The sequence below is a fragment of the Vanrija pseudolonga genome, chromosome 4 (genome assembly GCF_020906515.1).
Source record: "Vanrija pseudolonga chromosome 4, complete sequence".
Lineage (NCBI taxonomy): Eukaryota > Fungi > Basidiomycota > Tremellomycetes > Trichosporonales > Trichosporonaceae > Vanrija > Vanrija pseudolonga.
The window spans coordinates 572,888-593,177 of NC_085852.1; the positions used below are offsets into that span (position 1 = coordinate 572,888).

Genomic DNA, 20,290 nt, shown 5'->3' on the forward strand with positions numbered 1-20,290 from the left:
CTGCTAACAGACTGGCGGCTGCTGCCTCTTAAGGTTGTGCGACAGCTCCATTCACATCCCCCGACCTCACTACCACATACCTGCATACCTGCCTACACACACCATGTCCCTCCCATCCGCCAACACCCGCGTCGTGCTCGCCAACCGTCCCGAGCGCGGCCCCGTCACGCCCAAGACGTTCAGGAAGGAGAGCGTGCCGCTCAAGACGCCGGGCGATGGCGAGGTTGTCGTCAAGACCGAGCTGCTGTCGATTGTGAGTTGGCGCGAGCCTGGTCGCCCGTAGGGCGGCCAGGCGAGGCTGTGGGGCGGGGTTGGCGACAGTCGAGTGGGACGTCCTCTGTGGCGCCACTGCGCCGATCCTCCATCCTCCCCCTCGCCCCACCCCATACCGGCCCGCGCGCTAACGCCCGCCCAGGACCCAGCCATGCGCATGTGGCTCGTCGACACGCGCTCGTACCTCCCTCCCGTGCAGATCGGCGAGACGATGCGCGCCAACGGCCTCGGCCGCGTCGTCGCCACCCGTTCCGACAGGTTCAAGGTCGGCGACCTCGTCCACGGCACGCTCGGCTGGCAGGAGTACTGGGTCGGCCCGGCGCGCGTGCTCGAGGCGCGCGACACACCGCCTGGCGGCAAGGAGATTGACCACTTGGGTTTCTTGGGCGTCAGCGGCATGACGGCGTACTTTGTGAGTCGCGCAGCGGCGAATGCCCGCGCAGCGGGCATGAAGGGGCGGGGCGGATCGCAGCCCCCTCCCGACGGCAACCCACACGGCCCGCTCGCTGACGCTCGCGCCTAGGGCATCTTCGACGTCGGCCGCCTCAAGGACGGCGAAACCGTCGTCATCTCGGGCGCGGCCGGGTCCGTCGGCCTGATCGTGACGCAGATCGCCGTCGCCCACCCGCACTGCAAGGTCGTCGCGATCGCCGGCAGCCAGGACAAGTGCGACAAGCTGCGCGAGCTCGGCGCGCACGTCGTGCTCAACTACAACCAGCAGGGCTTTGCCGGCCGTCTGAGGGCCGTGGGCAACGTGGACGTGTACTTTGACAATGGTGAGTGGGGTTGTGGGGCGTGAAGCACTGCGCATTGTGTGAGGCGTGCCGAAGCTCTGCTGTCCATCAGGCCCCAGTGCCCGCCCGCTCGCTTCGCTCACGCGCTGACCCTCTCGTGCAGTCGGCGGCGAGCTCCTCGACGTCATCCTCGCCCAGATCAACCCGTACGCCCGCATCGTCATGTGCGGCGCCATCTCGCAGTACAACACCAACAAGCCGTACGGGGTGCGCCTCACGCCCCAGCTCATCACGATGAAGGCCACCATGCAGGGCTTTATCGCGTTCGACTACGAGAAGCGCTACCCCGAGGCCCGCGCCTACCTCTCCGACCTCGCGGCCAAGGGCAAGCTCAAGTACGACTACCACGTCGTTGGCGGCGGTCTCGACGGCTGCGTGCCCGCCATGCAGGAGATGTTTGACGGCAAGAACTATGGCAAGACGTGAGTAGCAAGCGAGCGCAGCGAGCTCGCTGGGCAGCCGGTGGTACTAGAAGCAGCGCTAACCCCTCCCCAGCGTCGTCGCGTTCGACGAGAAGGACGCCAAGCCCAAGCTCTAAGCCTTGTTGTTGCGTATGGAAGAAGTACCAAAACCTGCGACTATTCTACAGTGATGCATGCGTGAAACAAATGACGATGATGCACGGGTCTTGTCGTGGACGGAGCGGTTCTAGCTAGCGTTGCTATGCTGGGTATGGGATACACACATGTGGGTTTGATTGACAGTGGTGTTGAACATGCAATGATGGACAATGCGAGAGCCTACGCGTCTACGCCTGCGTTTACTCGTCGTCATCGGAAATGTCGATCACGCGCGCACGGCGGCGGCGCGAGTTCGTGATGGGGGCGGCGGCGGCGGCGGCCGGGGCAACGGGGGCGTCGTTGGCACTGCAAGAGTTAGCTTGACCCCGGTAATGCAGCTACACTCACGCGTAACGGTTCGCGCGGCGCGCGCGCAGCTCGTCAATGGTCGGCTCGTCGGGCTCGGCAACGTCGTCGACCTCGTCCTCCGAGTCGCCGATCTCATCGTGCTCGCCCTCAGAGTCATCGATGAATGACGCCTCGTAGTACTCGTCACCGTCAGAATCGGCCAAGACCGAGTTGGGGGTGTCGTAACGGCGGCTGCGACCGCGGGAAGCCGGAGGAGCAGCTGCAACAGGCTCGTCGTCATCCGACTCGTCCATGCACGCGTTGCACTCGCAGTAGGTGCCGTGGCCGTGCTGAGAGCTAGCGTTCGTGCCGAATGAGCTCTCCGATCCGTCGTCGTCCGAGCCATCGTCGTCTGTCACAGACTCGCTGTCACTACCGTCGGTGTCGGTGTGGACAGCCAAGGCGCCGGCAATCCTCATCTGCGCCTCCCAGTTGGCCAGTGTCGCCGGAGACCATTCACGATCAGCGGCTAACGCACGAGCGGCCGCAACACCGGGAGCTGCCGCATCACCACCTGGAGCACCGGTCTGGCCTAGAACCTGAGCCGCCGCCTCCAGAAGCGCGTCGTCGTCGTCGAGGTCGCTGCCATCCATAACGCTGCCAAGGCTGTCGTCGTCGCTGTCGAAATCGGACTCGCTGCCGTGGCGCGAGAATCTCTCGTTACACTGTGAGCACTCGCCTTCAGCGATCTCGTGACCGCACCCGGGGCAGCGGTTGACGCCGTCGTCCTCGTCTGGGATGGCGTACGACACGGGGTCGGGAGGGAAGATGTTCTTCCATGGGTTATCGTCGGCCGTGATGAGGTCGGGGCTGTTGGTGGGTCCGACCGAGTCCACAAAGCCAACCGCCTCGAGAACATGCTGCATGACGAACATGCGGATGGGGCGCGTGAACACTGGCGCGCGGCAGAGGTGGCACAGCTTGGTGCGGTACGTGAGCTTGGTGTCGGGCTGGACATCCTCAATGTCCGAGCCGCGGTAAGCGTTCGGCGAGCGGAACCACTGGAGGAGGCAGCGCTTGCATGCAGCGTGGCCGCAAGTCAGGCTGAGGTGTCAGCCAAGCTCCTCCTTGCCTTGTCAACCTACACATGTGGGTCGTCTAACGTCTCAAAGCACACAGTGCAGGCCAGCGTCTCGCGGAGGGCATCGGCGTGGCGATCACGATCCGACAAAAGCTGTATAGATCAGCACCGGTGCTCATCCCTCCCCACCACTTACTGTAGTCTTGGTATTCAGTTCGTCCTTCTGCGCGTCTAGCTCGCGCGTCTTGTCGTCCAGCGCCGCCTGGTTGGCAGCCAGCGCGGCCTCCTTCTCGCGCAGCTGGTTGCCGAGTTCGGCGAGCTTGGCCGCCATCTCCTGCTGGGTCTGCATGACGATGCCCTCGGCCTTCTGGACCTTGGCCTCGAGGTCGCGGATCTCCTGGCGCATGCGCTTGTCCTTGGCATTGTTCGGGTGGGCGTAGGGGTGGGCGCGGGCGTAGGCGTCGTCGGTGGAGGGCTTCGCGGGCGAGCTGGTCGGAGCTTGAGACGCAGCGACGCTACCACCGCTTGCTAAGCGCGCATAGATGTCGCCAACGGCCTCCACGCTGCTCATCTTCGCTTTCTTGACCTTCTTGGTGCGCTCCTCCTGGCTGCTCGGAGCGGAGTGGGCAGGAGCAGCAGGGGCGGTAGCAGGTGCAGGGGCGGGCGCAGCCTCCTCGCCACCGCCTACGGAAGCACGCTCCCTTCTCCGACGCTCACGCTTCTCCTTCCTCGTTCCGTCTGACTTGGCTGAGGACGGTGCGGCGGGGTTGGGCATCTTGGGGTGAGTGGACGCAGAGGAAGGCGGGGGTGCTGGAGCCTTGGCCTCTTCCTTTATACGCTGGTAAGGGTGGGCCGTTGCTCCAGTCGACGACGCCTGCGAGTCTGTCCTATTCTTGCGCTTTGGGGTCTTTGGCATTGTTGAATGCGGTGTTGTTGACAACGAGGAGGAGGATGAAGAGTTGTTGAGTCGATAGATGTTCGTCTTTTGAAACCCCGCGTCAGATAAAGGGAGGGAGACTCGAGTGGGTGGCAACAACAGAAATCTAAATCGAATATGACGAGATGCCGAAGCCAGATTAGCGGGAGTATTTTCAGTGGACGTGAAGGTCGAGGAGGGGGTGCAAAGTCGTGCCAGCCATGCTGCACCAGCAGTCCATTGTGTTGCCATGTTGCCTTGTCGCCACGTCGCCACCGTTACGCACTCCAGATGCTATGAGTGATGCATGCAGTAGTGCACAGCCCGATACAGAGAGGAGTAGCGTCTCCTCCAGCCAACTATCAAGCGTTTTCCCCCTCCCCTCCGCTCCACGCCCCTCATCGCTCAAATCTTGCCAGTCTGCGCGGCCCAGAAGATGCTCGGCGCAAGCCTCCAGTCGTGCTTGAGCAGCTGGGGGCTGAAGACGTCAAAGTCGGCCTGTTCCAGGCGCTTGAGGTATCGCTCGGCCGGCACGGCGGCAAGGAAGATGGGCAGGCCGGCGGCGGGGACGACCTTGCCGTCGTCCTTTTTCAGATCGCGGCGGGCGGTGATGAGCTCGTCGATGCCGCGCGTGGCGATCGTGAACGCCGCGTCGCGGAACCCGTCCGCCGCCGCGCCCTTGCGGAAGACCTCTTCGTCGACGAGGCCGTGCTGCGCGGCGACGTCGGCAGGGATGTTGAGCTCGCGCTTGGCGACGAGGGCGGGGATGGCGCGCAGCAGCGACGTGACCGTCAACAGGTGCGCGAGGTGGGAGAGCGTGTGGGCGAGGTGCGGCGTGCCGGCGTCGGTCGGCGCGACGAGCAGCGGCAGGCTGCCTTGCAGCAGCGCGCTGGCGACCTGGCCCGCCGAGGAGAGGTGCCCCTCGAGCGTGCTCGCCGCTGGGGGCTGGGACACGGCCTTGGCGCGCGCCTCGACCAGCTGCGAGAGGTAGTATTTCTGGATTGGGCGGTGCTCGCGCGCGGCGGCGAGCGCGACGACCACGGGGTGCTGGGGGATGGGCTTGGAGCCGTCGGCGGCAAAGATGGCCGACAAGGCGTCCCGCCAGAACTGGAACCGCATCGCCGCGATGGCGGGCTGTGTGACTGTCGTCGAGACAAGGTGGAGCTCGAGCTGGGGCGGGTCAGCAGGCCGCGTACTGTACACGTCTCGGCACTCACGTTGAAGGCCCGGATCGCCAACCACCACTCCTTCTCCCGCCGCGGCCAGAAGTAGCTGCAAAGCCACGCGTCGGGGTCGAGCTTCTGTACCAGGCTGGCGCAGTACGCCGCGGCCTCGTGCGGCCCGCCGGACGTCGTGGGCGTGTTGAGCGGCGTGCCGGGTGTGCGGCGGGGGAGTGGCGAGGCGGCCTGCGACGATGAGGACGAAGCAGGCGTAGCAGGCTCCGGCGCGGGCGCCTTCGCAGGCTGATGCCGCACCGCTGCGCTCGTCGACATGCACGCTGCGTGCGCTGACGCCGTCGGCCTGAGGGTGCGCACGGCGCGTGTTGTTGTTGCTATTGTGCGCATTTGTGGTGATGGGCGGGTGTGAGTTGACGAGATCAACTTTTGATCAAACGTTGTGACGTCGGCGTAAAGTGGACTTGTATGGGGCAAATACGCCGGCGGTGACTGGCTGGCGATCACGACACTGGCGAGACCCACGCCCAGGCCGACACCGAGACCGACGCCGACGCCGACGCGCATGACGACCTTGCTGCCCAGCACACAGCGAGGCCCGCGCAAACAAGTAGTAATGGTAGTATACATACAGTAGTCTATCGTGCACAAGTATCATGCGTGTGGCCTGCTCGCCAGCCTCCAAGCCCTCCCCCACCACCCGCTCACGCCTCGCCCTCCGCCTCGTCAAAGCTCAGCAACCCCTTGACGACCTTCTTCTTCTTGTTCTTTGCCTTCTTGTCCCCGCTCTCCGCAGCTGACGCGACAGCCTCGCCGACAAGCTTGCGTTTCGCGCCTGCCGGTGTCGGCCTTGCAGCCTTGCTCTTGCCTCCTGCCGCCGCTGGTGCCGCGGGCACCTCCTTGCCCTGCGCCTTGGCTGTGCTCTCGCCGACCAGCTGCTTGAGGTTATCCAGCGCGTCGCCGCTGCTCTTGCCTGGCGCGTCACCTGTCGGCGTCAGCTGATATCCACCGACTCTCGACTTACCCTTCCCGCGCGCCTTCTCCACCTCCTCCTTGCTCAGATGCCGCCCCTCCTTCAGCACGACAATCTGCGGCCCGTCGTCCCCGCCGCCAAACTGCGCCTCCCACTCGTCTTCTTCCTCGTCGCCCTCGTCGTCGCTGCCTGCAGCCCACTCGCCGTCTTTCGGTCGCGAGGGCAGGTCGCGCGCGTCGCGCCGGCCCTCGGCTTTGGGCGGCGCGCCAAAGTTTGCCAGGAAGGCGGGCTTCTGCGCGACGTACTCGAGCTTGTTGAGCTGCGCGCGGCTGTGCTGCGACATGGCGTGGGCGTGCACGTGTGTGGGTGGTGCGCGTGGTGTATAGGTCGGAGGTGTCGGCGATGGGCCCGCAATGTTGTTGTTGACTCGTCGTGGTTGTCGAGTTGTCGAAGCGACTTACTTCGGCCCTTTCGGAATTGACGTTTATTAATTTCTAATCGACTAGTTTGCCGACTGATGTCCACTTGATTTCGAACGTTATCTCGGCTTCGGCCGACAAAATGCGATGGAAACACACGCGACAATGACGACGAGATGAGGAGACGACGAGGTGCATGTGGTGCGTGGTGCTGTTCTCCGACATCGGGTGCGCGATATCGGACAAGCGAGTGCGTGCAGCTGTGTTCTCATCGCGATGAGTACTTAAGAAGCAGCTCGGCCAGCAAGATCGCTCCTCACCAACCTCAACACACACACACACACACACACACACACACACACACACACACACACACACACACACACACACACACACACACACAATGGCACAGTTCGCAAAGACGTCGTTCGACGCAGCAGGCTACCTCGCCTCGCGGCCGTAAGTGCCTCCCTCCTCGCCCAGCCCTAACCCCCTCCCCAGAACCTACCCAGCCCGGGCATACGACCTAATTCTGTCCTACCACCGACAGCGGGGCGGGCGTACCTCGCACGCGCTCGACCTGGGCTGCGGGCCAGGCTTCATGGCGCTCAACCTCGCGCCGCACTTCGAGTCCGTCACTGGCCTCGACCCGTCGTCCAAGATGGTCGCGGTCGGGGTGCAGCCGCCTTCCGGCCCGAAGATCCGCTACGGCGTCGGCACGTCCGAGGACCTCGGTGCGGCGGGCATCGCGCCGGCCAGCGTGGACCTCGTCGTCGCGGGCCAGGCGGCACACTGGTTCGACCACGCCAAGACGTGGCCGCAGCTGGCGCGCGCGCTCCGCCCCGGCGGCAGCGTGGCGTACATCGGGTACGGCGAGCTCACGTTCCCCAAGTACCCCCACCTCAATGCCCTCGTCACGCGGTACCACCACGACGGGGCCGGAATCGGGCCGCACTGGTCCCAGCCTGGACGGAGCATCGTCGAGGGCCTGCTGGACCGCGTGCCGTTCCCCGTCACGCCGGACTTTGACGCCTCGCTCCTGTCGGCCCTGCCAGACATCGAGCACGACGAGCCGGGCGTGCATCCTGTTGCCGACGTGATTGCCGAGCCGGAGGCTACGCCCACGCCCACCGCGAGCAATGGTGGATTCGAGTGGGACCCTACGACGGCGGTGCGCCTCAAGGCTGGCTCTGAAGGCCCGTGGTTCATCCACCGCCAGTGGACCGCCAAGGACTTCGAGGCATACCTCCGCACGTCTTCGGCTGTCGCCGGCTACCAGGAGGCACACCCCGACGACAAGGCGAAGCGGAGGAGCACGGGCGGTGACGGCGACATTGTCGACCTGTTTGTTGACGAGGTGCGCGACGCGCTCAAGAAGGAGGGCGTCGACTTTGACAAGGAGCCCGTCCACTGCGCGTACCCCCTCGTCCTCGTCCTCATCAAGAAGAAGCAGCAGTAGAAGTACCAACGGAATGGATCTAGTAGCATACAGTACAGTTACAACAGCGGAGGCAGCAGCAAGCACGTGTGTCTAGAGCAGAGATGCGGGCGAGGGTGGGCCGTTGTCTTCTGGGACAGCTGCGGGTGTTGGCTGCCACGAGACAAGCAACTCGCGCAGCTCGGGGCTGATGGTTCGGCGTGCAGGTCGTGCCTCCACCGCCGTCGAGGACGACGCTGACGGCCCAGCCTCCGAAGATTCATTACCGTGCCGGTTGCGAAGCTCGCTGTGACCGCCCTCACCAGCCTCCTGGTCAATCTCCTCGACGATCGAGCGGAAGCTGAGGAAGAGCACCTCGGCTTGGGCAAGGGTCGTGTCGAGGTCGATCTGGGTCGCGGGTTAGAAACAGATGTCGCAAATCACTCGCAGCACTCACGGTTCCACTCAAATCATTGGCATACTTGAGCACCTCGTCAAACTCGGTGAGGTAGCGCAAGATGACGTCGCGGTGGCTGTGGAGCACAGCCAGCGTGATGAAAAGCACAAAGTTGGTCGAGTAGTAGTTGGTCCACAGAACCTCCCACAGCTTGATGACGTTCTCAAACTTGAACTCGCGCTTGAACGAGATGAGAATCCAGCGGAAGACGAAGAAGAGGTTGAGCGCTTCCGTCTGTTCTGCGGGGTTAGCACATACCGCAACTTGGTAACCCACCCAGATGAGCGTAGAGCTCAGGGTCCATGAGCTGGACAAGCTGCTGGAGAGTGCTGAGCTGCCTTCGCATGCCACTCTGGTCGCGGAGGAAGTGCGATTCCTGAGTGGGTCAGATTGGAAGGACTCCCGTAACCCACCATCATCTTCATCACGCCGACCAAGCCCCAGAAGGCGTCGGCCTCGTTGGCGTCAAACACGTAGTAGATGGGGCTAAGGAGGTCGGACATGCCTGGGTGGGTTAGAACATCAAACCTTCTCTGGCTACCCACCTTGGACATATCCGAGCTCGGGAGAGTAGACATGATACGTCATGAGCACAGAGCGGAGAGCCGCGATGTGGGCTGGACTTGTCAGTTCGTTCCTGCGGTATAGCTAGCTCACGATTCAAGGACGCATGTCCGCCCTCCTCCTCCTTGTCGTGCTCGCCCCAGATGTCAGAGCCGGCGCCACCTCCCTCCTTCTCCTCGTTTCCAGCCTGAGCAACCTCGGGCGTAACTGAGTAGAGGGGCTGTTGGCGATCTGTACGTCGGCAGTCGACCTGTGTGGGTTAGCCTCAAAGCTCCTAAGGTCAAACCCACGTCAATTCGGTGCCACTCCTCGCGCCATGCCTCGGGCGCCTCGCCACTGTTGGTCTTCTCCCTCCAGCCCGAAAGCAGGGTGACATACTCGATCCTCTTGTCCTGGAGAAGAGTCTCACGCGCGGCTTCGCGGTGGTCGCGGGCTCCAGGGCCCGTGGTGATACCTCCAACGTCCCAGGGCACAACACCGAGCAGCACCTCCCAGCCCTCACGGCGCGTAGCCTGCTGCTCGGGCTCGGGACTGTCGGTGAACCCTCGGCGGAAGATCTCGCGACGGACGAAGAGCTCGTCCCTGCCCTCCTCGATGAACTCGGCCCAGTCGGCGGCCGTGATCGGGTGGTTGGGAGTCCTGGTGGTCTTGGGAGCTGGACCCCTCGAGGCGTGGGGAATCACCGAGAAGATCCCCAGAGAAGTCTCGTCGGTGCCGCTCTCCGAGCCCGGCCGGCCGGCCTGCGCTGCCAGCTCATCGCGGCGCGACTTCTCGCCCTCCTCGGCAACAACGCGAGCCCAACGAGCGAGGTACAGTCTGGCCGACTCAAACTCGCTGGCAACGTCGGGGGCTCTCTGGGAGCCAAGCTTGGGAGTGAGGCGGGACGAGTTCTCCCACTCTCCCGGCGCGTTCACCAGGCTGCGGAAGGCCGGAGGAAGATGAGGCACGACAGGCTTGGCTAACGGGTGGTTGAGAACATTCTGGGCAGTGTGCCTTGCGATGTTGGTGATGCTCGACAAACCGACAAGGAGTGACTCGCGCGGCGAAGCGGTGCCGACAGCAGCAACGAGACTTGGGTACTGCAGGTGCGGTGGGTAGTTTTGCTGCTGCTCCTCTTCAGTACCAGACCGGCGGGGTTCCTCGTAGCCTGCCTCGTGAACTTCGCGGTCTGCGCGGCTGGGGTTGATGAGCCAAAGCTCGCCTCCGCGGTTGTTGCTCGCCGTGATGAGGCGGGAGCGGAGGAGGGTTGCGTGTTGACGGAGGACGTTGAGGAAGGGAGGGAAGCCCCAAGGTGGGGTGGGAGGGTCCGAGGATCTTGGGGTAGTCACCAGAGGTGTTTGGTCATCGTGGAAGAAGAGGGTTGGGAGGGAGACACCTCCCTGCAGGCTGGAAGGTTAGCGTCATCTGCCCAAGATCGTAACCTTACTTGAAAGTGGCAGAGCCGTACCAATGTGACAGGCTGGGCTGAGTGGTGTCAGCTGCTAGCCATACAAGAATCTCGGCCTAGCTCACAGGATAGACTAAGATGCTGTAGATGTTGGTGACCGGGATGGAGAAGGCATATTTCTCTCCCCTCGGCGCGGGGACCGAAACAAACACGTAGCCTTAGAGAGTCAGCGCACATATTCAATGGCGTAGCACCGCCTTGCCTCCCGAGGGAGCAATTCAAGACGCGCAACCTTCCACACCGGCAGAACTCACCGTCTTCCTCGGTCGGCGTGCCGGTCGGGCGGCCCTCAACGAGCAGATAACTCTGCTGGTCCTCGCTCGACATGCGCATGAACAGCTCGTCGGGGACCCAAACGACGAGGATCTCCTTGGCTGTCGCTGAGCGGGCGCGCGCGCCGTGGTCGGACGTGTCGCCAGGGTTGCGGGGCACGTCGCGGTCCACCTCGACGAGGCCGAGCATGCCCGAGATGTTGTCGCGCTTCAGCTGCGTCGGGTGGATAGCGACGTGCGACTTGGCGTAGATGAGGCGCGCCTTCTTGTTGCTGTCGTTGGTCGCGGGCGTCGCAGTGCCGGGCGTCGGCGCACCAGAGCCAGAGCCACCGCGCTGGCCCGGGGCAGGGATGTGCTCAAACGACTCGGTCGACGCCCGCGTCGGCTGCTCGCTCGAGCCTTGGCGGAACGGCTGGGAGGGTTAGATGGGGTCAAGGGCGGCATAACGTCGGTGGCGATCCCGAGGGAAGGCGCCCACTCACGTTCTTGTCTGTCCTCGCCATTGTGTTGCCGCTGATCTCTTGTCTTGCCGTGTGCGTGTGTTGAAGAGTGTGCAAGGCTGTCTATGGCTGTCTGGGCAAAGACAAGGGGGCAGACAAGCAATATGTATGCGAGCGTTGGGCGGTGTGAAGATGCGTCGGAAGAGAGGGAGGGCAGACTGGTCGATCCAGTCACTGCGACACGCGCGTCATAATCTCAAGCATCGCCGAGAGACGCTGATGGTGCGTGCGGATCACGTAAATGCGTACCCCATTTTAGTGTTGCAGGGTCTCGGTCCGACAATCTGGGTCAAGGGCCCGGTGATGGACGGACACCCATGACGACATTGCCGGCGCCGACGCGACGCGACGCCGACAACAACAACAACAACACCGACGCTCGATGGTGCCGCAGGCATAAACGACGGTGCGTAGAGCGAGTTGGGGAGCAATGGCACGTGGTTGTCAAACAGCGAGCACAGCGACCGACCGAGATACTAGGTAACGTGCGGTGACTGACTGACTGACGAGAGCCAGCACCTTGCCACCCACCGCCCACCACCGCCCACCACCACCACCATCAACAACCTTCATTGACAACACGCAAAAAATATTCCTGCCTCTGTTGTGTTAATCAGAGCCTGGCCCCAGTAGACCAGAGTGACTATACCACGTCTAACGACCATAAGGAAGCACAGTTTCAACCAGGCAGTCATCTAGACAGGCCAGACTCAGACACCTAATGAGAACGCTGGCCAGGCCATAGTCGCAGAGCTAGTCATGGCAGTCCTCCACGCGGAGAGAACGCATAACTCTGGGAGCTAACTTGCAGTGACCAGGAGCGGACTCGAACCGAGGACCCCTGGTTTCTAGCTCTAGGCTTAGAAATGCGCAAGTGTCAACAGCCGAGCCAGAACCCGTTGCGAAACGGCGGCACTCATAGACAGGATAGTGATCCTGGCTGGGCCTGCCGGTCGCCTTTGAATGGATCTGAGACAAGTCAGGCGCGGTGCGTCCCTAGCGCATGCTGTGCTTCATTTGGACTCGGTCGCACGCCTATGTGAGTTCTGGTTAGTTGCGCATACAGTTGAGTGCACCGATGCATGCGCTCGGCGTGGGTGTGTGCACGGTCAACTCCATGTGTGGCACATATCATCACCAAACCTACAACCCACCTCGCACTACAACGGCTTCAGCACCACGCTAAACTCTGTAGGTGACGGTCGCAGAAGATACTGCGGCAGCGGCCCAGGTCCACAGCTCGCTGTACCGACCCCAGCGTGCGCCTTGTCGAGGTTGAGGTACACCTTGTCGCGCGCCTCCAAGTCGGTCGCGTGCATCGCCTTGTCGAGGTCCGCCGTCGTCCACCTCCGCGCCGTGAGGGTAAAGCTCGGTGCACCCTCGACGCGCAGACCCGCGCCAGACCCGCGCACCTCGGCCCAGCGGACGTCTCCCCTTGCGCCATTCTCCTGGGGATATACGTACGGCGTCTGCATGTCGTCGATCGCGAGGTCGTGTGCGCCGATCTTGCCCGCGCGCTTGGTATCGGGGTAGCTCTCGCCGGGGCCGGCGCCGAACCAGCGCACATGCGACAGCGACGACGGTAACTCCAGCACCACGCCCAGGCGCGGAATCGTCACGTCCTTCCAGTCGCCCTTGGGGATGACAGCCACATTGAGGCGCAGTCCCTCGCCGTCCGACGACCAGCGGTACGTCGTGTGCAGCGCCCGGTCGTGCGCGGCGGCGCTGACGCGCGTCGAAACGAACAGACAGGCGTCCTGGATCCACATGGAATCAGTGCGGTGGTGCAGCCGGTCGAGCCCGGTCGCGCGCCACCGCGCCGCGTCGCCCCCGAACCGCTCGTTGTCCGTCGGCACGCGCCACACCTCGAGGCGGAGGTCGGAGACTTCCAGCCCACCAAGCGCGACAAGCGCACCGTCTGACGCGCGGAACGTGCCGGGGCCAATCGCCACCGTGTCGCCGGTGACCTTTGGCTGCGCAATCACGGGCGAGTGGTCGATGCCGAGCCGCGTCGGCGCAGTAAACCGCGCAGGGAACTGGCCCCACGCGACCTCGTGCCCCCGCCCGGCGTACAGCGTAGCCTTGGCCAGCGACGCCGTGACGGTCCACACGCCCTCCCCGATCGCGAGGGACGGGGGCAGGATGATCTCCGGCAGGCGCGCAGTGGCGCTCTCGCCCGCCGCGACGTCGGGCACCTCGAGCGTGCCGCTCTCGATCACCTGCCCGCCAACTGCGAGCGACCACGCAAACGCCAGCCCGGAGAGACTTGCAAAGTCGTACTTGTTCCGAATGGTCACGGTGCCGGCCTTGGCGTCGCCCGAGATGCCGACAGGCTCAATGACCTTCTTGTACTCGAGCAAACCTGGGCTCGGTCGCCGGTCGGGGAACACCAGGCCGTCGCAGACAAAGTTGCTATCGTGGATCTCCTCGCCAAAGTCGCCCCCGTAGGCGAAGTACTCGCGCCCGTCCGGCAACCGTTTCGGCAGCCCATGATCGATCCACTCCCAGACAAACCCTCCCTGCGTGCGGGTGTACTTCTCAAAGATGGCCTGGTACTCGGACAGCCCGCCAGGCCCGTTACCCATGGCATGGGCGTACTCGCAGAGAAAGTATGGCGACCGCCTGCGCTTGGCATCGAGCGCCGGGTCGAGCGCCTTGCCAGGCTCGTATGTGTCCTTTGAGACACTCTCCTGCGCGAGGTCAGGCAACGCCGCCTCCTTGCCCTGTCCTATCTGCTCGACGTGCCAGTGGCTGAGGTACATGTGGCTGAAGATGTCGACGTAGCGGAGCTCAAGATCGCGCTCGTAGTGGATCGGGCGGGACGAGTCGCGGCGGCGTATCCAGTCGGCCATGGCGCCAATGTTCTTCCCCATGCCGCCCTCGTTTCCCAGCGACCAGATAACCACCGACACGTGGTTCTTGTCGCGCTCGACCATGCGCTGCGTGCGGTTCAGCAACGCGTCGGTCCAGCGCGGGTCGTCGGTCGGGTTATCGCGCCACTGCGCAAGCTCGAACCCGTGCGTCTCAAAGTCCCCCTCGTCGACAACCCACAGCCCGTACTCGTCACACAGGTCCAGGAAGGCCGGGTGCGGCGGGTAGTGGCTGCAGCGCACGGCGTTGATGTTGTGCGCCTTCATCAGCTGGATGTCGTGCTCCATCGTCTCGCGGGAGACGGAGCGTCCGCGCGCCGGGTCAAACTCGTGCCGGTTCACGCCTTTGAAGAGCACGCGCTTGCCGTTGACCTTGATCTGCGCGTCGTGGATGACGACGGTACGGAAGCCGATCTTGAGGGGGAGCGTCTCGCCGTTCGCCCCGGTGTCTAGCAGTCCGTCGTACAGCCGCGGCGTCTCGGCGCTCCACGGCGCCACGGGCACCGTGATGCTCTCGCCCGTGGCGATGTCGATGCCCAGCTCGGGCACGGTCACGCGTCCCTCGGGCGAGCACTCGACCTTGAGCGTGCCCTTGCCCGTGGTATGGTCGTAGCTCGCGTGCACGAAGTGGTCGGTGATGGCGCGCGCGGGGCGGTAGAGCAGCGCCACATCACGGAAGATACCAGGCAGCCACCACTGGTCCTGGTCCTCGAGGTAGCTCGCCGCCGACCACTGGTGGACGCGTACCGCCAGGATGTGCTTTCCAGGCGTAGCAGGCACCTCGAACTCTGTAGGCAGCCGCGAGCCAGTCGAGTGGCCGAGCGCGACGCCATCAACCCAGACTTTGAACCAGCTCTCGACGCCCTCGAAACGGAGCACGACCTGCCCGAGTCAGCGCCACTTGCCACACGCGCCACGCACCTTGCCGCCACTCCAAGACTCGGGCACGTCAAACGCCACGCGGTAGTCGCCAGTCGGGTTGGCATCGGGAACGAGGGGCACGTCGATAGGGAATGGAAACTTGATGTTCTGGTAGGCCGGGTAGCCGTACTTGCCGTACTGGCCCTCTGCGTCGCGGTGCAGCACCCACGACGAGGGGACCGCGAGCGTGTCCCAGCTGCTCGCGTCATACTCTGGCGCGGCAAAGTCCTCGGGCACGTCGGCGCGCGGGCTGAGCCGGAACGCCCAGTCGCCATTGAGTGAGAGCGCTGGCGCCGAGCCGCGCAGAGACGAGTACGCGCGCGGCGCCGCCACGCCCGACTGGGGCACGAACGTCTCGTGCGCCCCCGGATGGTGGGTGTGCAGCCGTGTAATGGACGGCAGGATGGTCGGAGGGATAGCCATGGTGCATGCGTGGGAGCTGGGGCTGGCGCTGCTGGCTCGCAGCTTAAGATTTGTGACTGATATTTGTTGTTGCGTCAGTCGTTCGGGCAAATCGCCGGGTGCGGCGGCCACTAGCGCGAACGCTGGCATTGGACTTGCTTCGCCGCGAGATTCCCGTTCATGCGAGATATTCCCGTTCGCTGCGTAGTGGGCAGGACGGTCCCCCGCCCCCGGGGGGCCGCGGCGCATGGTTTCACGTGTTCCATGATCTGATATCGTGGCAATGTAGATGGGTGTAGGGGCTCGCTTGGTGGTGAGACAGGGGTGGGCGGTGGCGTGGGGTGGTGTGGTGGCATCCTCCTCAGACAAAAAATCTGCAGCACCAGTGTCGAGGACCTGCTTCTTTGCAGGCACTCTGCTGCGCCGTATCCCCACAACTGAGCTACATCTCTGCAACCCATGCACACGATCTCAGCGGACACATGTCGCGGATGATCCGACAAGACCCCGCACTTCCCACCATGCCCCGCCCCCCACAACCCCACACCACATGCCACTGATCCGGCGCCAGGCCCGATTTCCAAAACGTAAGATAAGTCGTGCCGGCCGAAAGATAGTTGCAATCGCATGCAGAGATTCCCGTTCTGTCTCACATGCCGCGGCATGTGGTGTGGAGCGAGATGCGATCACGGGGTGGGTGTGGCAGCTGTCACCTCACGACATTTGACTGCAACCTCGTGTGGATTCCCGTTCTGTCTCACATGTTCCTTGCACTAAAGCGCGGCTATCGGCGGCTTGGCGGCTTGGACTACATCCAGAGGTGTTACTCCACGGCGCTCCAGTAGAGTGTGAGACAGACGCGCTCGGTCCTGTGGAGTGAGACAGATTGGACGGGAGCCGCGGTATGAGACAGATAGCAGCACTTAAAGCCGGCTTGTTCGAGGACTGATGAGTGACCCCACACCCCCAAACACACAATGTCTTTACCCTCCCCTACAGACCTTGACAAGAAGCACTTTGACGCGCACGATGAGGTCGCTGAGCTGCCGGGCAAGAAGCAGCACTTGTCGGTGGGTACCGACGCTGCCCAGCGCGTCACGCCACTAACATCCGCAGGCTGAGCTCACCGCCGCGCTGGACGGCACGTCCATCCCCCGCTGGTCAGCCGCCGCACTCAAGCTCTACAGCAAGTTCACCCCCACAGTACCGCTGACCCCAGTGTCCATCTTTGTCGCGCTATGCTGCTCCTATGCAAACGGGTACGACGGCAGCGTGATGACGGCGTTGATTGCTGTAAGTGGCGTGGCGCGGGGCAGAGTGGCACAATTCGACTCTTCGTTAACCACCCCACCTCCCCCCAGATGGACCACTTCCAGAAACGCTTCCACGCCGGCACGACAGGCGGCAAGGTCGGCGCCATCTTCGGCGTGTACAATGCCGGGTGCTTCATCGGCGGCCCGTTCGGCGCGTTCACGATGGACAGGTTCGGCCGGCGCTGGTGTATGGGCTCGGGCTCGCTCCTCATCGTTGTCGGGAGTGTGCTCACGTCGACCGCGACGACCTTGGTTCAGGTCAGTGGCGCGGCGCGGGGCAGTTCCAGCGCGGAAAATCAAAAAGAAAAGACGGCTGACCCCGCCAGTTCATCATCGGCCGTTTCGTCCTCGGCTTTGGCATCGCCTTTGTACAGATGGCCGGGCCTTCATACACCATGGAAGTCGCCCTCCCGCAATGGCGAGGCCGCTGCACGGGACTCTACAACGTGGGCTGGTATTTTGGGGCGATCCCGGCCGCGGCGATAACATGTACGTTACGTCCTTGGGAGAGGCGGCCCCACTCACGCCTGCCCAGTCGGCACCAACTACATCAACTCGAACCTGTCGTGGCAGCTGCCGCTCATTTTCCAGTGTTTCGCCGCGGTGCTAGTTATCGGCCTGAGCCCGTTCATCCCCGAGTCGCCCCGTTTCCTGATGTCGCGAGGTAGGGAGGAGGACGCCAAGGCCTTCCTGGCCAAGTATCGTGCGTGTGGCGGGAGTGAGGCACGAGCTACAGCTGACTCGCGCCAGACGGCGGAGGCGACGAAAACGCGCCCCTCGTCAAGCTCGAGCTCGAGGAGATGCGCGCGTCCCTGAGCGCGGTCGACCCCGCCCCGTGGTGGGACTACCGCCCGCTCTTCTCGACCAAGGCGAGCAGGTGGCGCATGGCGCAGGGTGAGTGAGCGGTCACCTCGCAGCTGACGCCCCCAGTCGCCATGATGTCCATCTTTGGCCAGTTCAGCGGTAACGGCCTGGCGTACTTCGCCACGGTGATCTACGCCAACATTGGCGTGACGAGCACGACCGCGCAGCTGGGGTACAACCTGCTCTATGCTGCGATGTGTGCGGTCGGCGCGCTGTCCGGTGCCGCGCTCACCGACCACATGCCCCGCCGTATGGTATTGACATTTGGTACGCTGCTGCTGGCGGTCCTGCTTGGGATCTTCACCGGGCTCAACTCGATCATCGACAAGGACTTGGTCAGGGGGGTGCCGATTGACGAGGGGGTGGGCAAGGGTGCCATTGCGGTGTAGTGAGTCTCGAGGAGCAAGAACCACGGCGCTAGTTCACCGCTGACCACCCCCAGCGTCCTCTTCGGCGTCGCCTGCGCATTCACCTACACCCCCCTCCAGGCCGTCGTCCCCGTGGAAGCGCTGAGCACGAGCATGCGCGCCAAGGGCTTGGCGGTGTCCAACTTCCTCATGCAGGGCATGGGCTTTGTCAACATGTTTGCTGGGCCCGTGGGCCTGGGCAGCATCGGGTACCGATACATCTTCGTCTTTGTGGTGTGGGACGTGATCGAGGCGGCGTGCTGGTGGTTGTTTGGGTGAGTGGGGCGAGAAGAGGATGTGGAGGCGCTGGAGCTAACCCGAGGCAGTGTCGAGGCCCGCGGCCGGACCCTCGAGGAACTCGACTGGATCTACGAGCAGCCCAACCCTGTCAAGGCGAGCAAGAAGCTTTAGGCGGTGTTTGTGGCGAGAAGGCGCGAGGTACATAGTGAGCGCCGCGCCAGTTTGTTGGGCCACATGGGGGGCTATGCCACTTTATCCTGTTCCTACAGTACCAACGAGCCTGTGCCCAGCCTAGTTTCTCTCGATTGAATGAATGCATCGTCTTGTATTATCTCCTACTTGCCTAGTGTCGCCAGATCCTCAACGAGGCAGATATTTGACCAGTGGGTTGAGGAAGATCTGGGCGCACTGGAGAGCGTGCCGGCACGACGACCGCCACGATAAGTCGCCCCTCTAGACGCCGCATCAGCCGCTGTGGTGGGTGTCGTCGGAGATGCGAGCTGTCGGATGTAGCCCTGATCTGTAACATCGCACTGGCACTGTCGCATGCAAAAGAGTGGTCTGTCCTGGCTCTACTCGCATTCGAACACCCTTGCAATAATCCCTGTTGCCTTTTTGTCTCAATGGCTCAGAACCAAGGTTATGTTCTAACACTAACAGTATACCAGTACAGTGGCCCACGTCATGCTGGGAGCTAGACATGCTGTCCGTCCAGGGGTCATACCCGGGCCACGGGGTGCAGTGTGCAGTGCACTCGCGTTCGCGCGTGCACAGAGACACCAATAATATCGCTTGTAAAGCTGGGGACACTCCCGCGCATGCATGAATGGTATATCTGACCGTTAGCAATGCCACACACCCACCCGCTCGCCCGACTCACACAAAATGCTGGTTATACAACTGCCACCTCCGCGTCTACTTGGCCGCAGAGACATCGACCACCTCCCTCCCCTCGGCGAGGATCCCATCGATCCCCTCGACATCCCCGTAGCCCTTGATCTCGGCCTCGACGCGCTCCCACGCGGCCGTGACTGCGTCCGGCCCATCGCCAGCAAGCACCATGAGGCGCACACGCTCGAGCCCCTGCGCGGCAGCGGCGCGCGCGCGGTCGCCGTCGGCAAGCGGCGCCTTCTCCGTCAACGCGACGCTGTCGGCCAGCTGGGAGATATCGGAGAACCGCTCCTGCAAAGACGTGACGATGCTTAACAGCTGCGGAGTGCGTGTGTTGAGCTGCGCGATCGTGTCGCCCGCGCTGAAGAGCTGGTGGTGGTGGTTGTACACCAGGGTATGGCGGGACGAGTGCAGCCGCCCCACGTCGGCAGCGAGCACGGACGTGCTCCCCATCAGCTCGGCGAGGGTGGCTTTCGCGATCAGGTCCTCGTAGTACTCTGATGGGGAGAAGTTGGGCGACGTGAGGTCGAGCGCACCGTCGCCGCCGCGCCGCTGCTTCCTGCGTGCGCCGCCGCCGTTGCCGTTGCTCCCACCGCCTGGTGTCGCCGGTGCGCTGCCTGGGCCGGGGCTCGACGCGCCGTCCCGCTTCAAGCCGTAAAAGTCGCGCAGCTGCTCGCGCCGTGCTGCTCGCCTTGCGTCGGCTGCCGCGTTGTTTGGGGTGCGGGTCGGGCTGAGCACGCGCTCGGGCACCGGTCCGGAGGGCGTGGACGGCATCGAGGAGGTCCGTGGTGGTAGTGGTGTTGTTGCCATGGTTGTGGTGGTGGTGAAACAGGCCGTTGCTGGTCGTCGCCGTTGGTGGTTGTTTAAGGTGAACTGGACGTGGAGGTCGGGGCGTGGTGGAGGTGGTGGAGAAAGGCGTACAATTGTTGCATGCCTAATTTCCGCGCCTACATTCGCGCCTACCTTCACTGGTTGTTGTTGTCAACTTTGTCCATTTGTGCCGATGCGCGATTATGCACAAGGCAATGCATGTCGCTGTCCCAACTCGTACCCCGACGCGTACGCGTCTCCGAGAAACGCGGTGCACGTCGTCGCCGATCATTTCTCGGCGTCGACGTCGGTCCAAGATCGACGCACCGCAAAATGTAAACAATGGCTGTTGGCAGTGACGACATGCGCTGCAGCAAGACGTTTCGGGCGGTGCCTCTTTGTCCCAAGATCGCCTGTTATCAGTCCTCAAACACGC

At 63.4% G+C, this 20,290-nt stretch overlaps 9 protein-coding genes across 9 annotated transcripts; 3 read left to right on the forward strand and 6 right to left on the reverse strand.

Moving 5' to 3' along the window:
* Window positions 1–64: 64 nt before the first annotated feature.
* On the forward strand, window positions 65–1,679 carry yfmJ_0 (Putative NADP-dependent oxidoreductase YfmJ). The gene is made up of 5 exons (XM_062772001.1): window positions 65–253; window positions 416–685; window positions 797–1,049; window positions 1,171–1,489; window positions 1,563–1,679. The coding sequence occupies exons 1-5, from the start codon at window positions 104–106 to the stop codon at window positions 1,603–1,605; spliced, it is 1,035 nt and encodes a 344-aa protein (XP_062627985.1). The 5' UTR covers window positions 65–103; the 3' UTR covers window positions 1,606–1,679.
* SPCC548.05c (putative RING finger protein) lies at window positions 1,656–3,958 on the reverse strand. Its single transcript, XM_062772002.1, has 4 exons — window positions 3,193–3,958; window positions 3,061–3,149; window positions 1,976–3,019; window positions 1,656–1,933 (listed from the first exon to the last, which is right to left on the reverse strand). The coding sequence occupies exons 1-4, from the start codon at window positions 3,910–3,912 to the stop codon at window positions 1,828–1,830; spliced, it is 1,959 nt and encodes a 652-aa protein (XP_062627986.1). The 5' UTR covers window positions 3,913–3,958; the 3' UTR covers window positions 1,656–1,827.
* Window positions 3,959–4,260: 302 nt separating this feature from the next.
* Window positions 4,261–5,491, reverse strand: Ndufaf6 (NADH dehydrogenase (ubiquinone) complex I, assembly factor 6). Its single transcript, XM_062772003.1, has 2 exons — window positions 5,130–5,491; window positions 4,261–5,082 (listed from the first exon to the last, which is right to left on the reverse strand). Exons 1-2 carry the CDS (start codon window positions 5,475–5,477, stop codon window positions 4,318–4,320), a joined length of 1,113 nt encoding a protein of 370 aa, XP_062627987.1. The 5' UTR covers window positions 5,478–5,491; the 3' UTR covers window positions 4,261–4,317.
* A 300-nt stretch (window positions 5,492–5,791) lies between these two features.
* On the reverse strand, window positions 5,792–6,403 carry LOC62_04G005468 (uncharacterized protein; the record flags this gene model as incomplete). The annotated part of the gene is made up of 2 exons (XM_062772004.1): window positions 5,792–6,072; window positions 6,112–6,403. 2 exons carry the CDS (start codon window positions 6,401–6,403, stop codon window positions 5,792–5,794), a joined length of 573 nt encoding a protein of 190 aa, XP_062627988.1.
* A 461-nt stretch (window positions 6,404–6,864) lies between these two features.
* On the forward strand, window positions 6,865–7,938 carry TMT1 (Trans-aconitate 3-methyltransferase; the record flags this gene model as incomplete). Its single annotated transcript, XM_062772005.1, has 2 exons — window positions 6,865–6,938; window positions 6,981–7,938. The coding sequence occupies exons 1-2, from the start codon at window positions 6,883–6,885 to the stop codon at window positions 7,936–7,938; spliced, it is 1,014 nt and encodes a 337-aa protein (XP_062627989.1). The 5' UTR covers window positions 6,865–6,882.
* A 3-nt stretch (window positions 7,939–7,941) lies between these two features.
* On the reverse strand, window positions 7,942–11,313 carry GYP7 (GTPase-activating protein GYP7). Its single transcript, XM_062772006.1, has 11 exons — window positions 11,119–11,313; window positions 10,619–11,048; window positions 10,430–10,521; window positions 10,344–10,381; window positions 9,208–10,303; window positions 9,011–9,167; window positions 8,899–8,970; window positions 8,767–8,858; window positions 8,630–8,729; window positions 8,354–8,592; window positions 7,942–8,304 (listed from the first exon to the last, which is right to left on the reverse strand). Exons 1-11 carry the CDS (start codon window positions 11,137–11,139, stop codon window positions 8,011–8,013), a joined length of 2,631 nt encoding a protein of 876 aa, XP_062627990.1. The 5' UTR covers window positions 11,140–11,313; the 3' UTR covers window positions 7,942–8,010.
* A 983-nt stretch (window positions 11,314–12,296) lies between these two features.
* On the reverse strand, window positions 12,297–15,350 carry lacZ_1 (Beta-galactosidase; the record flags this gene model as incomplete). Its single annotated transcript, XM_062772007.1, has 2 exons — window positions 12,297–14,888; window positions 14,928–15,350. The coding sequence occupies 2 exons, from the start codon at window positions 15,348–15,350 to the stop codon at window positions 12,297–12,299; spliced, it is 3,015 nt and encodes a 1,004-aa protein (XP_062627991.1).
* Window positions 15,351–16,306: 956 nt separating this feature from the next.
* LAC12_7 (Lactose permease) lies at window positions 16,307–18,324 on the forward strand (the record flags this gene model as incomplete). The annotated part of the gene is made up of 9 exons (XM_062772008.1): window positions 16,307–16,399; window positions 16,446–16,622; window positions 16,691–16,900; window positions 16,969–17,131; window positions 17,178–17,345; window positions 17,393–17,536; window positions 17,573–17,894; window positions 17,949–18,188; window positions 18,240–18,324. 9 exons carry the CDS (start codon window positions 16,307–16,309, stop codon window positions 18,322–18,324), a joined length of 1,602 nt encoding a protein of 533 aa, XP_062627992.1.
* A 744-nt stretch (window positions 18,325–19,068) lies between these two features.
* On the reverse strand, window positions 19,069–19,854 carry vps51 (Vacuolar protein sorting-associated protein 51; the record flags this gene model as incomplete). Its single annotated transcript, XM_062772009.1, has 1 exon — window positions 19,069–19,854. The coding sequence occupies one exon, from the start codon at window positions 19,852–19,854 to the stop codon at window positions 19,069–19,071; it is 786 nt and encodes a 261-aa protein (XP_062627993.1).
* Between the last annotated feature and the right edge of the window lie 436 nt (window positions 19,855–20,290).

What these genes read in the sequence shown, in the direction of transcription:
- yfmJ_0 (XM_062772001.1), top strand. Translation starts at nt 104, where the DNA reads ATGTCCCTCCCATCCGCCAACACCCGCGTCGTGCTCGCCAACCGTCCC. An exon ending in GCGGCATGACGGCGTACTTT is followed by an intron (nt 686 to 796) that starts GTGAGTCGCGCA and finishes GCTCGCGCCTAG; the next exon opens with GGCATCTTCGACGTCGGCCG. An exon ending in GGCAAGAACTATGGCAAGAC is followed by an intron (nt 1,490 to 1,562) that starts GTGAGTAGCAAG and finishes ACCCCTCCCCAG; the next exon opens with CGTCGTCGCGTTCGACGAGA.
- SPCC548.05c (XM_062772002.1), bottom strand. Translation starts at nt 3,912, where the DNA reads ATGCCAAAGACCCCAAAGCGCAAGAATAGGACAGACTCGCAGGCGTCG. An exon ending in AACTGAATACCAAGACTACA is followed by an intron (nt 3,150 to 3,192) that starts GTAAGTGGTGGG and finishes TGATCTATACAG; the next exon opens with CTTTTGTCGGATCGTGATCG. An exon ending in ACGTTAGACGACCCACATGT is followed by an intron (nt 3,020 to 3,060) that starts GTAGGTTGACAA and finishes CTGACACCTCAG; the next exon opens with CCTGACTTGCGGCCACGCTG.
- Ndufaf6 (XM_062772003.1), bottom strand. Translation starts at nt 5,477, where the DNA reads ATGCGCACAATAGCAACAACAACACGCGCCGTGCGCACCCTCAGGCCG. An exon ending in TGGCGATCCGGGCCTTCAAC is followed by an intron (nt 5,083 to 5,129) that starts GTGAGTGCCGAG and finishes GACCCGCCCCAG; the next exon opens with CTCGAGCTCCACCTTGTCTC.
- GYP7 (XM_062772006.1), bottom strand. Translation starts at nt 11,139, where the DNA reads ATGGCGAGGACAGACAAGAAC. An exon ending in ACAGCATCTTAGTCTATCCT is followed by an intron (nt 10,382 to 10,429) that starts GTGAGCTAGGCC and finishes GACACCACTCAG; the next exon opens with CCCAGCCTGTCACATTGGTA. An exon ending in AGGAGTGGCACCGAATTGAC is followed by an intron (nt 9,168 to 9,207) that starts GTGGGTTTGACC and finishes TAACCCACACAG; the next exon opens with GTCGACTGCCGACGTACAGA.